The 16,673-nt window shown below is 39.1% G+C and overlaps 1 protein-coding gene across 2 annotated transcripts in view; it reads left to right on the forward strand.

Annotated features, from left to right (window-relative positions):
• The window catches only part of rbks (ribokinase), a 55,870-nt gene that overhangs the window by 912 nt on the left and 38,285 nt on the right, over window positions 1–16,673 (forward strand). For both annotated transcript variants that reach the window (XM_056768779.1, XM_056768780.1), the window contains exon 2: window positions 65–130. In XM_056768779.1, coding sequence (XP_056624757.1) covers window positions 75–130 — 56 coding nt within the window. In that variant the 5' untranslated portion in view covers window positions 65–74. The remainder of the gene's footprint in view (window positions 1–64; window positions 131–16,673) is intronic.

The following is a 16,673-nucleotide window of genomic DNA, read 5'->3' on the forward strand; positions in this document are numbered from 1 at the left end:
CTGTAAATATGTAACATGATGTAGATTGTATATTATGTTTTGATTAAATGTTAATTTGTTTCAGAATCTAGGTCATGTCTGAAGACGTGAGTGTCATAGTGGTGGGTTCCTGTATGACAGATTTAGTAAGGTAAGTCATATTCTTTGAAAAACAAAACAAAAAATACTGTACTGACAAGTTCGTATTTAAACGGCTCAAAAAATGTATTAAATTTTAACAAGTGTTTTATTGTAGTAACAGGGGAAATCATGTGTTTACAGATTACCTGCACAAAGCATAATCCCTACAGATACAACTCAGTAGAGAGCTAATTAACTTCTTTCAGAGACAGTTTTTTTTGTAAAAGATTTTATGGGTAATACAAAAATATAGGTATAAAAATGATTTGACTAAAACATATTATTATATGTGATGATTTCGAGCTCATGTGACAAAATCACTAATTTTTGTGCTTGTGTGCACAAAAAATGGCTTGATGCTTGTGGAACATTTTCCATTTGCAGAACAGAGACTATATGATTTTAAAATAACTCTGAAAACAATTAGTCCAGAAGGAGCTATATAAGGTCCCAGAGATTTGGGGAACTGTCTTTTGTTTTGCCAGATTTGACTATTATTAATATTTCCATAGGGAACTGATTCACTCTTTGACGGGTCACGTTTACTGTGGGCACAGTAGTTTTTGAAGCATTAAGTGTGTCTTGGTTATATTGGGTTCACTGTTATGCCTGGACTGTGGCCTAATCCACCCTTCTATACTATTTTAACCCAACAAAAATGATTAATTTTCAAGTAGCAGGTCATGTATCCACATACGTATATATCTCATTAGTCTTGCATAAATGCCTAAGGTGTCTGGTATCTTTTACTCTCAGGCACTGAAATGTTTTCCACAAAGCTAGCTGCATTATGTAGAATCAACATTTTTATTTTAATTCACTCCATGAATAAATGGGTTGTATTCTTTCATTTCTTATAGCCCAAATGATAAGAAAATGAAAAAATAGGTTTTGCCATTAAAGATTTAGTCATCAGTGTTGGCCTTTGAAGAGCAAAGATTGCATGAATTAGGCAATAGTTCTGATAGAATATGAGTTTGTTTTTGACAGACTGATTTTGGAAGAATGGCTGACACATTTCACCCATCAAAGTGCTATGCATGGCTTTGAAGCGTAAAATCCATTTTTCTATACATTGCTTATGTTAAAGCAAGACAGTGCCACCTGCTGATAACAAATAGAACAAATTCATTCACCTTCACTCTAACAATGTTTTAGGTTTCTTTAGCTACTTACATTACAAAAAAAAAGACACTAAGAGTCATGCCTTTTTTGGCATGTACAGTATAGCATGCGGCTGTATCAATAGAGTAGTAAATTATTGGCACTTTTATTATCTGCTTTAATTATTCTGAACATTCTGTAATCCATATAAAATTAATACTTTATGTATTATATTAAATAATTAATAATTTAATTTACCATGATATTTGCTTGATACACCTGATTTAGTTGCTTAAATAACAAATACTTAATACATATCAAATATCTAGCACTGTAACTCAGGTCATGATTACAAATAGTGCAATACTGGGTTCACGATAGAATATTTTTAACAAAATGTAAAAAATTTAACTGAAATTAAAGTAATCAGTATATTTCAGAAACATAAAGAATTTAAAAAAAATGATGTATACATCTTGTTATAGAATGACAACATTGATGGTTTAATTGAACCTTCTGTATGTAATAAAAACTGAATAGGTCTGTCACTGAAAATAATGGAATTAAGAGAGTTGAAATCAAGCTAATAGTTTGTGACAGTTATTTGATGATTGAAGCACACATACATAGCCCTTTTCGAATGGTAAATGTTTCTCATAAGGGCGTCTCGTAAATCTGCACGGCTCCTTAGTAATCAAACTCCTGCATTTGGACAAAAATTTATTCACGGTGTAGGTGTGAGTTTGTAACAAAGCCCTTTTAGAGGGAAAGCCTGCAACCATTAAACAAACAACATAACGGCTAATGCTATAAAGCCCTGGCTTCAGCAGAACGCTGGAAAGGAGACCTGATGCTAGTTTTTTGAATGGATGTCAATGGGTTTTGTTAGCCGTTACGGGTTCTCCAATTAGAAGTATTACAGACCCTCCCATCTCTATAATAATAGTATCCCTGTGTTCCAATCAGCATACTATCCGTCCTTATAGTATTCAAAAGTAGAATTACAATGGCCCAAACCGTAGTATGTTGACAATAGTATTCCAAAGATTCCCGGATGGTCTACTACTACCGGTAGAAATTCGAGCTGTATTTTGATGTGTGTGACAGTTATTGGCCACAATGTTGTCTAGGCAACAACGGCCACTTGCACTTCCTGTTAGTCTGTCCTAGTGTACAATCTCTTTTGCCATGCACTCAAAAGGACCTACTATTCCAACACAAAAACAGTACCTACTATTAGGGCTAGTATAAGTAGGTGAATTGGAATGCAGGGTATGTCTGTTTGTTATCCTGCGAGCCCGGAAAATGCACTTCTCACGTGCTCAGTCACATGACAATTCGCACGGATTAAATAATTATAATGGAAAAAAATCGGTATTTTAAAATGCCAATATAGGATGTTTTCATGGTTTTTTTTTCTTGTCTTCTTTCTCTTCTTTTCATCTCCCTCTCTGTGTAGCGAAGCAACGATCCTGATCTATCGGTCAAGTTAGCTAGAATTTATGTTAACTTGTGTGTATGTATATGATGTGTGTGCTCATGAGATACATCAACGCGGTAACGTTAACAGTCGTTCATATTAAACTCTGTATCATCTGGTCATCATACGTCCATTAGGGTGATTGTGGCGACGCACCACCAAAGTGCGTAAACTAGGGATTTTTCTGTCACAGTGCTGTCCTCAGTATATGTTCTGTATATAACTTGACAGCCAGGTAAACTCTTCCATAACATCAAGACTCTGAAGACAGTTGTCTCTTTGTCCAAAGGTTTATTAACGTTGCAATGGAAAGGTGAAACTGAAACATACAGGGGCATAATCAGCACTATATACAGATGTATCAACTAAAATTATATTAATTAAATCCCTTAGTTTTTACTGTTGCTGTATTTTAGTGTGTCTTTAATGTTTATGTATTTTAATAGACATGTCTAAATGTATTATATGGCATCATATTTTACCTTTAGTCAATCACTTATTTATATGTAATATGAACTTTCAAAGTCAAGGAACAGTACAACCATCAGCATATAATATTACTCTAGCACAATAGTACTGTAGATAGTAAATAACAGACTTCTAAAAATAAAATTATTTGTCACCAAATAATGATGTGCAATTGTAGATTGTTAAAAACAATCAATACATACCCGCCGTGCTACAAAGGGCATAAGATGTATGCAAATGTCAAAGGGTAAGATCAGATTCATTAAAATTACTGCTCTCTGTGCAATGCTCGACTACTTCCTGATTAACGGTCACATGACATGACTCCTGACTGAACCCTAGGATTCTTAAAGAGGCCATGGCCAAATAAAACAAAGGATCACTTAAAGAATAGAAAAAAGACTAACATATTATGTGATAACGGAACACTCCCCACCTGATGTGCTCTGCACATGACCTCGACAAATTCTATGATTCTATGATGATACATCTACTTTGGACTCTGAGGAAATTAGAAGCACTACCTCTGTAATAGGTCTGCGAAAAAGCATAGAACCTCCTGGTATAATGACCTTGACCTCAACCTGACACACCTTCCCGTCTTGGCTAGGGAAGGTCTGAGTTATCAGTCCAAGGGGCAATTCATTTTGTGATACTCGGCTGTTCTTGAGGAGGACAACACTTCCTGGTCTGACGTTTGGAAGAGCAGACTGCCATTTCTTGCGTGTCTGTAGGGTTGGTAGGAATAGCTTTCACCATCTGTCCCAGGTGTTGATCTTGCCGCCACTGTCACTTGAAGCACTGTAACTCCAAACTTGCCTGCAAAAGCAGGAAAAACGTTCACTTTTTGTGTGAGGAGAACCGCTGGGGTTATAAAGGGGTTATAAACGATTCATATGATAATGGCTCCTACCTCTGCCATGAATGTCACTATCACTTCGTGGGTAAGCTTTTCTTTCAGCTGGAGGAACATGGAGTAAATAATTCTTCTTGCAATCCCAATCATTCTTTCCCATGTTCCACCAAAATGGGAAGCGTGTGGAGGATTAAAAGTCCAAGTGCAACCTGGATCTGCCAGATACGTCTTCACAGTTTTGCTGTACATGTTTGATGGTATCTTTAAGTCTTTGCACGCAAAAAACAAAGTTTGCGTCACGGTCTGAACAAATGTGTTTTACAGGTCCACGTTCTGCAAGAAAAAGTCTAAGAGCATTGATGAAGCTGTGTGTGTTGAGGAACTCTATAACTTCAATATGAACAGCTCTTGTGCACATACATGTAAAATTGACAACCCACCTCTTACTGTGTGAAAACCCTTCTCTTGTCCGTCGTGAAGCAACACTTCAAGGGCTAAATACATCCAGTCCAACACTGGCAAAGGGAGGGTCTGTTGAGAGGCGATCTGCTGGAAGGCTGGACATTTTCTGGATACTGAGTGGAGCTCTGAGCCGTCTGCAAGTTACACACTGATGGATGATGCTGCTTACTCTTCGTTTTCCACCAACTATCCAAAAACCGGCAGAACAAACAGCTCCATCCGTAAACTGACGGCCTTGAAGGTGGATATGCTAATGGTGGTGTCTAATGTGCAAAGCTGCGTGTGATGTTTGCCAGGTATAAATAAAGGAAACGTATCAATCTGATTAAGGCTTGACTAGTGACGACGGCCTCCGACTCTCAGCAGACCTTGTGCATTAATGAATGGATCCAGAGTGTGAAGAGGACTACTTTTTGAATTCTGTCTTGACTTTGGATACATTTGATATGTTGACTTTAAACCTCTTCTTGCATCGCTTGATGGTGATGGCTGAAGCGTTATTGGTTTCCTCAACTGTGAATTCTGCCTTACAGTAATGCCAGCCCTTACAATAACTTTTTTTCGGGCTACGTGAATAGGGCGTGTAATAGCACCTGTCAGTGAATGAAAACTTGGCAAATTGCTTGGTACCAAGCTGCTTGGATGACGTTCTGGTGCTTAAAGGGATAGTTCAGCCAAAAACTCCAATTTGCCGTATATTTACGTCCATCCAAAGTATATCAGGCCAACTGTCATGTAGGTGACATTTTTTCTTGAGTAGAACAGTAAAGAAGGTTGTCCAGTTCTGCTGAGATTAGTCTCCTAACTCAACAGCAAGCATTGCAGCGCAAAGTTCTAGTCTCTGTACTGTGTGCTCAAGACGGGGGGTGAGTTTGGCTTTCCACATCACAAACCCAATGTGATTATTTTCTGCAGCATCTGTGACTTTTAAATATGCCAGTGCAGCGATAGCTTTGGTCGATGCATCATAAAAGACACAAAGTTCCTTTCTGACAGCCGTTGATGGTGATGTCTCAGTATAAGATCTGGAGATGGAAAGAATGGATATCTCTGTTAAAGAAGCTCTCGATGACGTCCAAGCTTGCTCCAATTCTTGTGGTAATGTAGCATCCCAGTCACCATTCTCATTAGTGAGTTCTCTCAGAAAAGCCTTGCCTTGGATTGTGACTGAGGCTACAAACCCAAGAGGATCATAGAGGCTGTTAATAGTTGATAAAACACCTCGCCGGGTATAATGTTTTATCTCATCACAGACACTGAAGAGGAAACGGTCAGTATGGAGGTTCCAATTGAGTCCAAGACAATGTTGCATTGGCAGTGTGTCTGCCTCAAAGTCTAGATCTTTCAGGTCGCTTGCATGATCTCTGGATGGGGAAACTTCCCTGACCACTTTGTTGTCTGTTGTCTGTAGCCTCAGATTTGATTTGGAGAGAGCGTCCTGAGTCTTTTTCAGCAAATTGATAGCAGCTTCAGCTGTAGGCAGGGACTTCAGGCTATCATCTACATAGAAGTCGCGCATCACAAAATTATAGACATCAGGGTTAACATGGAACTCGCCGATCTGAACATACTGGTGAAGGCAATGAATAGCCACTGCAGGTGAGGGGCTGTTACAGAAGACATGGTCCCTCATGCGATAGTCCACAATGTCTTTGGAAAGGTCATTGTCTTGGAACCAAAGAAAATGTAGAAAGTTCCTATATTCTTCTCTTACCAAAAACAATAGAACATCTGTTCTATGTCTGCTGTGAAAACAATATCTTATTTCCAGAAGGGGATTAATACTAACAGCATTGTGTTGTTAAGGTCAGGCCCAGTTAAAAGCACATCATTAAGTGATACACCATTGTGTTTGAATCTTTTTGTAGTCCTTCCTCCATGATTTTCATAAAAGAGGCATCATGAATCGAAGGAGCCACCTGGTTGTCATCTTTGGTTGCTTTAACACGATGCATCCCAGGTAATCAGCAACACAGATTTACTCATCCGCAGAATATGTTGGGGGGTAGTCAGTTAGCTGGATGTCCCTGTATTTTTCTTTAAATGGGACACTTTAGGAAATGGACAAAAGAGAGTCGGGGGTTTTGGCTCTGTGATGTTTGTGTGAAAGTTCCTGATTGTCGGCGGTCTGTGAACATTTACCAGACATCCCAGATCCAACTTCTGTGCATAGGGTAGGTTGTGTGAGCCAATAACTTGTTTACAGACCTTATGAACTCTTATGATGTCCCGACCTAAGACAAGCATGATTTGGGCTTGTGGGTCCTGTTCTGGTATCAGGTGTGCCAAAGACTTTAGGTGTGTGTGACAGCAAGCTACATCAGGAGTTGGAATCTCATCTCTGTTATTGGGAATGTCATTACATTCTATAAGACTTGGTAATGGGATGCAGACAGTTACATCCAGAGATTCCACTTCATAGCCACTAGCCCTTCTTCCAGTTGACTTCTTAACTCCCGCACATGAATCTCGGGATAGCCAAAGATGTGAAGGATACATTTGTTCCATCCTTAATAACCAGCGGAAATAAGGGCACATTTTTACCAGCCTTCAGTCGCGCTGCTGTGGTGCAATCAATTCAATTCAAGTTTATTTATATAGCACTTTTCACAATGTGCATTGATCCAAAGCAGCTTTACAGGAGCAGATAAGAAAATCACAGAAAGGTAAAAACACATCCCAGTGCATGGTGTTTATAGAGCAAGCTAGATCAGAAGAAGGAGAGCCCACCAACCGCTACCCAGGAAGTCCCACTCACCGGAACTGTGGAGGTCCAGCCTGGTCCCACTCCGCCATCATCACCAGAAAACAGAGGAACAACCAGGGAAAAATAATAATGGCATAATGTAACTTTATTCATCTGTTGTCCAACACCGACCACAAAACAAGACCAGACCAGACCCACACAGCCCCAACAAATGAAATTCCCACAACCAACAAGCCCCCCCCCCCCCCCCCCAAACACCCACCCTGCAACCTCCAATCAGGGCCACTGAATGCAGCTCTAACTACAAACTGCTGTCATGTGCTGTAATTTTGCATTATATACTAAGTCTTAAAAATCGGTCTTAAAATGCAGCCTTCAAAGAACGCAGCCCCCGAATTGGGACGCAGCCCATATGTCTATGCTTCAATGCAGTCCCTATGGCTTCCGAAGGGCTAGCTCTAATGTGCTTGCGTCATCATTGGGAACCTTAACTTGTGCAGCGATTGGACGATTCTCGATTCCCAGTACTGCGAGAGTTAATGAAGACAGACCCACTACATTTCAGGTATTTTGTGAATACAAAACAAAATTCGATTTACATATTCGCAGCAGCAGTAAAGTAATGGAGGAAACTGTGCACTTTCGGTATACTGGACGTGTCATGTGAACGACGCCACATGGTAATGGAAGAAACCATTATAATCATATGCTAATACAATGATGATGTCACATTGAATGCTGCGTGTTGTGTAAGTAAAATGTTTTAATATTTTCCATTACATGTCATTGCGCACTTATGAAAAATACTGTGGTGCAACTGAGTGTTTACTAAATTAAACTTTAATATATTAAGTATACTTGCAATGCCAATTTTTACGAAATATATTAAAGAACTTCCAGCCCAAAACTCCTTTTAACAATAATTTAGTACAAGTCCATAGATAATGGTCAAACGACAGACATAAATAGGCTTATTTGGTAGTGGGTTAACACCTAAGAAAGGGCTCACTACCAAACGCCTCATGTGCAAATGCAATATGTCAAATACTTCAAAACAGTGACAAAGAACAGCTCCTGGCAACACCGTTCAGTGTGCATGCAACCGTTCATCTGTCATATGCTTGCATATACCTTATTCCCACTAATAAATGTGACTACCATTAATACTCTATGGTTGCATACATTACATATTGTAATGCATTATAGTACTTGCAGTACTCTTCTCTCTACTCTACTCTTCTCTTGCTATGGTATAGTTCAAAAACACTATACATCAACACTATAGGATCTAAGAATACAACAGTTTACTTTAGTAAGTATTAAAATATTAGGCTTCCACAGTATATTTTCACGTGTACTGGTAGTTTATTACTGCAATTAATCCACAATAAATTAAAATTCAAGTAAATGCTTCAATCTTTGAATGTTTCCTTACAAGCTAAGGAAATGATAAATGGTTCTGTCACATGTCAAATGCCTATTTAACAATTATTAGTCCAACATTATTGATGGTGTAATTTTTAGATTATTGTTCCTTGTGCCCTCCCCTAAAATGGGTTAGGGGGATTCAAAGCTTAAAGGGGTTTACATTTATTTGCATAGATCCACGATAACCACAAAACATTGTGCTTTTGTAAAAAAGAAAGAAAAAGAATGCATTTCTGCTGTCTGTGAACTGTTTCTCTCGATTCGCAGAAGCGCTTCAGGTGACAAGACCTGAATATCATGAGTCATGTTGTGCTTTTAATGCTGCCATTTATGGTATTTTCAATGCATCAGACACTAGAATCCCTGAACCTTCTAAAGAGCAACACAATGCAGTGCTTTTAAGTGGGCAGAACAGACTTACTAAACATATTTTGGATTTAACGCCCGTTATAAACTCAGAGATGTGGATTTGGATTGCAATTAAATTACTGCTCGACCTTGGTGTTTGTCAAAAAACAGGGGATTTTTCTGCGGGTGATGGGAGAAAAACACAGACATTCTGGCTTCGGACAGCAATAAAATCACCATTTACCCCCGTATCTTACATTCCTATGAGAAACAATTACTGTCCGAATAGGGCTTATGAGAGTTAATTGCAATCATTTTTTAAAAGCCAAATTAATCACACAATTATTTATTTGACAATTTATCAAAAATTATTTATTTGACTAATAATCATCCGACAAATGTGTAATTGTGACATTGAGCCCTAGTTATCTCTGCATTGGTTATTGTCTCATGTTATTTACTTTGATCAAAAACACAATCAACAGCCAGTTCAAATATCTTTACTTGCTGTGAAGTTTACTGGTATGTAGGCAATATATTTTAATTTACTTTTATTTCCTGTTGTGTTTTTCTTTTTTAACCACACCACACAAACAACATATTCTCATGTGAAAAACAACTTTATCTGCCTGGCCTGCCATCACGTAAACATGGACTCCTGGAGATTTTAGTTGGGGCCAGACCGTAACTAGCTGTCTTGGATTGAGTTTTTTTTTGTAGTCCAAAAGAATGAGTAACAGCTGGTTGTTCTGCTTGGGTGAAAGCCTGACAGACCTTGTTCTAAAAGACACAGCTATTCGCTCTTTAGGAAGTCGAGGGCACCTGTCTCAGATGTAAAAAGGCTTCACTCTAACCACAAACATAGCATGTTTCCAGTAAAACGCCATATTTTAACAATATGAAATTTTAGAAAAAGTTAAATGGCCTAGCTATCATTCTCATGAAAAAATTGCTTTGCATGCATATATTAAAGTATCGGGCCCGATACTAAGCTCATGTACTCGTACTTGTACTCGTAAAAATGCACCGATACCAAAGACCGATACCTCGTGTGACATAACTGATAAATTTGTATTATCTTTTCAAAGTTTGTGAAAAGCAAATAAGAGTGTTTATTTTTCATACTGTGTTTAAGGTGGAATTGTTTGTAATTAAGAAGCTATTCTATTTATTGGTCTTACTGTGTTGTGAAAAGGTACAGGCATCTGTATCTGCGAGCACCCAAAAAAATAGGTGTTTAAAAAATTTAATCGGTGCATCCCTAACGATGACCAAAGCTGCGTGCACACCGCCAGAGACTAGAAGTGGGGAAACAGATCGCAGTTTATCCGTGATCCGTATGGACCGTGCTCTACGGTTCAGAACGCATGTGACATAATAGAAAAAAAATATTATAATATTGTACTGTGGACTGTATACCGAGGTATTACCGTACAGTGATATTTTGATATTGTTCATCCCTAAAATTCATATTACTCCCCAGACGAAATGCTGCTTTAAAAGTAGTCAACGTAGTATTTAGTGTACACAATGTGCTAATATATTAAAGGGACGCTAATCCAGGTGTTTTCTGCAATGTAAAAATAGTCATCCCAAGAATGTCTCTGTAAAGTTTCAGCTCAAAATACACCACATGTCTTTCATTACAATATGTTGAACATGGCCATTTGTGGCTGCCATGGAAAACCTGCCATGTATATGTCTGTCTCTTTAAATGCAAATGAGCTTCTACCCCCCTCCCGTATGCAAAATATATGGTAGAGCGCTGACACATGTGTTTTGGATGACATCAAGACAAGTAATATGGTCGAAAGTGCAATTACGTCTGCACACATCCAACCAAAACCATACACTTACTGCAATAAAAATCACCTTAATGCCTTGTTCATAAATACGAAATAAATGGAAAAGTCAAAAACATAGAGATGGAACAACATGAAATTTTGGCCATGATGATTCATGTGCATGCATATTACTAACCTGTGTTGTGTAAGTTACTTCAAAACTGTAATACATTACAGATTACTGTTATTTAAAAGTATTCCCTTACCTTACAATATTACTGTCTCAGAATTGTAATGTGTTACATGACTCCTGTATTACCTTTGAGTTAATTTCACCAAAATAACCTCAGAAGTAGAACTAAACATTCTCATAAAATGTCTTTGAATTTTCAAAATACTTTTTGCCAATCAACCTCTTTATTAGACTGCTGATTTCTTGAATTAACTAGGCTATACAAAAATAAATACAAAAATACTAAGATTAAATGCATTTTAATACAAAATACTATTACAAAATAATAGGCTGTAATATTGGTTATTCACACCTGCATAAACCATCAAGGACAATCTCCTTATTTAAAAGGACCAAAGCTTAAAACGCAGCTATTACGAAAATAGTTCAGATACTTGCATTGGCTTCCTGAGTGTGCTGGGAGTGCAAGTTCTTGTGGGTGTGGAAAGTTTTTTTCACGAGTCCTGATGGTTTCAAAGCAAGCGGGTGAGTCCGTTGAATTCTTCGATTAGAACCGGATTGGCTGACGTGGGTAGAACGAACTTAGCCGAAGCAAACTGCCTCCAAGCTGTCTCCAAGGAGAGAGACGGGTTTTGAGAGGTGAACGAACAATGAGAGCGCGAACACGAGATGAGCGTGGTTTTCACCGTGCACAGATGTTTTTAATGCCTGGGGGCGTCACGGCCCTCCAAGGTGGGCAATCCAATGTGATGAAATGGTTTTGGGCGCGAAAACCTGTTTCTTTGTCCGGCTGACTAGCTCATTTGAATTTATGGTCGCCTCGAAGTTTGGACCTGCAATAGCCTTAGAATAAGATAAAATGAGAATGGTAAAAAATACATCACTGTGCTATACACCATCAAGAGGAAAATATGAAACATGAAAGCATTATAAGTACATTGACCTGTTGTTTGTACAAGAATGTAAATATAAACAGAATACAACTAAGAACACATGCTTTGGGATTATAGGTGAGGCAGAATAACATGGGGACAAGAAAACAATGTGGAGATATACAGTGGCTACGGAAAGTATTCAGACCCCCTTTTTCACTCTTTGTTATATTGCAGCCATTTGCTAAAATCATTTAAGTTCATATTTTTCATCATTAATGTACACACAGCACCCCATACTTAAAGAAAAACACAGAATTGCTGACATTTTTTCAGATTAATAAAAAAGAAAAACTTAAATATCACATGGTCCTTGGGATGCACCGATCCGATACTCTGGATCGGAATTAGGGCCTATACGGGTCTTTTTTGCTGGATCGGGTATCTGACTGACGGGTTCTCTTCAGTCCGATCCGTTGCGATACCCGTGGATGTTTCTCTAAAGCTTAAAAAAGGACTAACTATCAGGAAATTACCATAAAAGTTGTCATGCACTGTATTCAATGTCATGTATTTCGATAGCTTTATGCGAGGAATAAACCAATATAGCATAATTAAAAATCTCTGACCTCCACTGGTGCGGTCATCTGTCAATCTCAATCCAGCATGCGTGTGTCCGGGAACAGTCAGGCATAACTCGTTCCAAAGTTTTCAATATTCTTCATAATCACTATATAATAGACTGTGGTTTTGTTTAAAATGCATTTTGTAGACTGTACTTGCTGAGTGTAACGTTATTAAATTCAAGCACTGGAAGCGGTCTATGTTATGCGTCATTCATACATTAACTCTTTTTTTTAAGTTTACGATGGATGCAATGTACTATGATTTAAACACATAACATATCTCTTCTCTTTGTGTTATAACTGTTTTGAACTTGGAAAGCAAAGATCCCCGCGACATCAGGATCATAACTATCCGGGATGCTCGTGAGTGAAGCGGCTGCATTAAGCGCATCATTCTGCGTCAAATGCGCATGACTTTAAATAACGTAGAAGCGAATGTATTAAGCGCATCATTTTGTGTCCAGGATGTATGAGCGAATTTGGAGAATTTTATACTGTGATAGTTTTGTGTAATAAACACGGATTTATTTGTTAAACATTTTGTCAGTATCTTTGCTTTATGAGACCTAATTTTTGTTTTGTAAGTCTAATACAGCGCTTAATTACATTAAAAAATCATACTTTTCTACTTTTAAAAGTAAAAATACTCAACTCTACTTTGATCAAGAAAAACAGTGCTAGTCTTAAGTATTCAGACCCTTTGCTCAGTATTTAGTAGACACACCCTTTTATTTAATACAGTCATGAGTCTTTTTGGCAAAGATGCAGCAAGTTTTTCACACCTGGATTTGGGGATCCTCTGCCATTCCTCCTTGCAGATCTTCTCCAGTTCTGTCAGGTTGGATGTTAAGGATGTCAGGGCTCTGGCTGGGCCATTTAGGAACAGTCAACTCAACTCAACTTTATTTATATAGCGCTTTTTACAATTTTCATTGTTACAAAGCAGCTGTACATGAGACACATTGAATACAAGTATGAATTCGAAAGCAGCCCCCCCGGCCAGGCAGATAGTGCAAAACAATATGCAAATGGTGGTGAGGAACCCAAAACTCCCATCGAGAAAAAAAACCTCAGGGGAACCCAGGCCCAACCAGGGGATTCCAGTTCCCCTCTGGCAAAAGCTGCTGCCTCTGCACAAGCTCAACAGTGCTTGCACAACAAGGCTTAATAAAATATAAAAATTAAGGATTTAAGATTATCACAGTCACAGAGTTATTGTGAAGCCACTCCTTCGTTATTTTAGCTGTGTGCTTAGGGTCATTGTATTGTTGGAAGGTAAACCTTCGGCCCAGTCTGAGGTCCTGAGCACTCTGGAGAAGGTTTTCATCCAGGATATCCCTGTACTTGGCCCCATTCATCTTTCCCTGTCTTACCAGTCGTCCTGTCCCTGCAGCTGAAAAACACCCCCACAGCATGATGCTGCCACCACCATGCTTCACTGTTGGGACTGTATTGGCCAGGTGATGAGCAGTGCCTGGTTTTCTCCACACATACCGCTTACAATTAAGGCCAAAAAGTTATATCTTCGTCTCATCAGACCAGAGAATCTTATTTGTCACCATCTTGGAGTCCTTCAGGTGTTTTTTAGCAAACTCCATGCAGGATTTCATGTGTCTTGCACTGAGAGGTTTTCGTCGGGCCACTCTGCCACAAAGCCCCGACTGGTGGAGGGCTGCAGTGATGGTTGACTTTCTACAACTTTCTCCCATCTCCCGAATGCATCTCTGGAGCTCAGACACAGTGATCTATGGGTTCTTCTTTACCTCTCTAACCAATGCTCTTCTCCCCCGATAGCTCAGTTTCGCCGGACGGCCAGCTCTAGGAAGGGTTCAGGTCGTCCCAAACGTCTTCCATTTAAGGATTATGGAGGCCACTGTGCTCTTAGGATCCTTAAGAATTTTTGCAGAATTTTTTTGTAACCTTGGCCAGATCTGTGCCTTGCCAAAATTCTGTCTCTAAGCTCTTAAGGCAATTCCTTTGACCTCATGATTCTCATTTGCTCTGATATGCACTGTGAGCTGTAAGGTCTTATATAGACAGGTGTGTGGCTTTCCTTATAATCAAACACAGCTGGAATCAAATCTGCAAAAATGTCAACAATTCTGTGTTTTTCTGTCAATATGGGGTGCTGTGTGTACATTAATGAGGAAAAATTGAACTTAAATGATTTTAGCAAATGGCTGCAATATAACAAAGAGTGAAAAATTTAAGGGGGTCTGAATACTTTCCGTACCCACTGTATGTGTAAACACATTTGGACCATTCTTTTGCTAAGGAGAGAGAAAGAGAAATTCTCTTGAAAGAATTTGAGGTTCCCAGTAGGGGTTGGAGATCTAGAATTTTTATTTATTTATTTATACTTGAGTATTTTTCAAGTTGGTTTTAAGACTATTTTGCAAATTACAGAGCTACAATACAGCCAAACTAATGTCCCCATATAAAAATATACTCTTTACCATTTATATAACATTACATTTTGCATCTTGTTGCGCCACTCGGAGTAAAGCTGTGGAATGGGCGTGAAGGAAAAATATTTGTGGCTGGGTATTTCGTAACGTGGATCTACGACTTTGAGCAGTCTTTTAAAGCCCTCATTTTCCACAGTCATTATGAGAATCATGTCTTTCACAAGGTAAAATGTCACCGCGTCAGTTACATCTTTCCAGCGCTTGCCCGTTCTGTCATACGGAGTTCCTTTCTCAAATCCTTCTTTTGTTAAAGTCTTTTGTTTAAGCCTTGTAGTTTCTAGATGCTTGGTTTTACCTGGTTTTCTCGCGTGGGGTCCCTTATAATTTGACTGTCGGCATACTCTTTCAGGTGCTTTCTTTTGAGGTGGTTAAAAGATTTGTTGTGTTGCCATCCGACGTGCAAATCGTATTATTGCATCATTTGCAAATAACTGTTGATTGGTCCATGTAATTTGGGGGAAACCCAAACCATTTCCATATTACTGATGTAGAATTTTTTAGGGACCAACTCCTCCATGTTTCCCTCCAAACGTCGCTTAATCTCACTGAATTCACGAGCAACGTATACGAGCTTGTTAACATGCCGTCATCTATCGCAAGGATATTGACGGATTCAATAGAACAGCAACGGATACAACATGTCTTGCTCTATATAGGCCGATGCAACGATTATTCCGAAAAAGTGAATCGTGCAGTCATTTTAATCGTGCGCGATCAAATATCGTCATAGTACCTAGTTCCCAGTCTCTGGGGGACCTGTCTTCACCCCCTGAACCTCCTTTAAAGTCCAGGGGAGGGTATTGGAATCTCTCCTGGTCAGTGATAAATATGTTAAGATAGTGCAGTTTGGACCAGACTCGTTGGCGCCGGGTAGAGCCCTGCTGAAAGATCATGGTGTTTTAAAATACCAAATGGAAACCTTTGCTCCGACCAGATCCTACTCTAGTCAACATGTAAACAATAGCTTACAATAGCTGCTGGTCACAGGGATCTTGCTAACCAGCTTCCTGAAAGCAGCCCAATGACACCCTCAAATCCCGCCCGAAAGGATTGAAAACTAGCCCAATTATTGTCCGGTGGTATGGGACGTTCGTCTAATACAGGATGGTTGGCAACCCTAGCTAACAGGATTTCTAACCGTGAGTACTTGCACTGCTCCTGATAAACGTATCGTGAGCTTGCCGTCCGCCTCATCGTCTTCATTTGTTGTCTTGCTGGTTTTAGGACAAAATGTACTCAGCTTAGTACATTTGGCCGTGTCAGTTTCAAAACCTTTTTTTATCTGGCCTTTTTAGCGTTGCTTTTGTGCTTTCTATTATCCACTGTTTTCCCCCGCATGGCATATCTCCTACTAGTGATGTTTTTTTAACAAGTCGCCGCCTTAGGTGGAGTCAAAAGAGAAGGGCTGTAGTAAAATAATAAAAGAATGGTGCTGCTGTGGCAGGCAGCATAAGGACAGCATGTATATTCTGGTCCAGATCCAGGTCTTCACGATTAGTCAATACGGGCCTGTAATGACGTCATTTTGCAATGACATCATGACGTAATTAAGCAACTTTTTCAACAAATTGACCCGCCTTTAGCAGTTTTTCTGAAAATGAGTTTGCAACCGTGGTTCAGTTTACCTGACGGAGAAAACAAAGGCGGCTGTTTGTTTATTTTCTTTTTAGTGTCTGCTTGGTGAAAAATGAGGCAGCAAAATAAGACAACAGAGGTTCAGTTGGTTTTATGCAAAAAGCTTATATAAGAGCGCGATC

Source organism: Triplophysa dalaica, chromosome 15, assembly GCF_015846415.1.
Source record: "Triplophysa dalaica isolate WHDGS20190420 chromosome 15, ASM1584641v1, whole genome shotgun sequence".
Taxonomy (NCBI): Eukaryota; Metazoa; Chordata; class Actinopteri; order Cypriniformes; family Nemacheilidae; genus Triplophysa; species Triplophysa dalaica.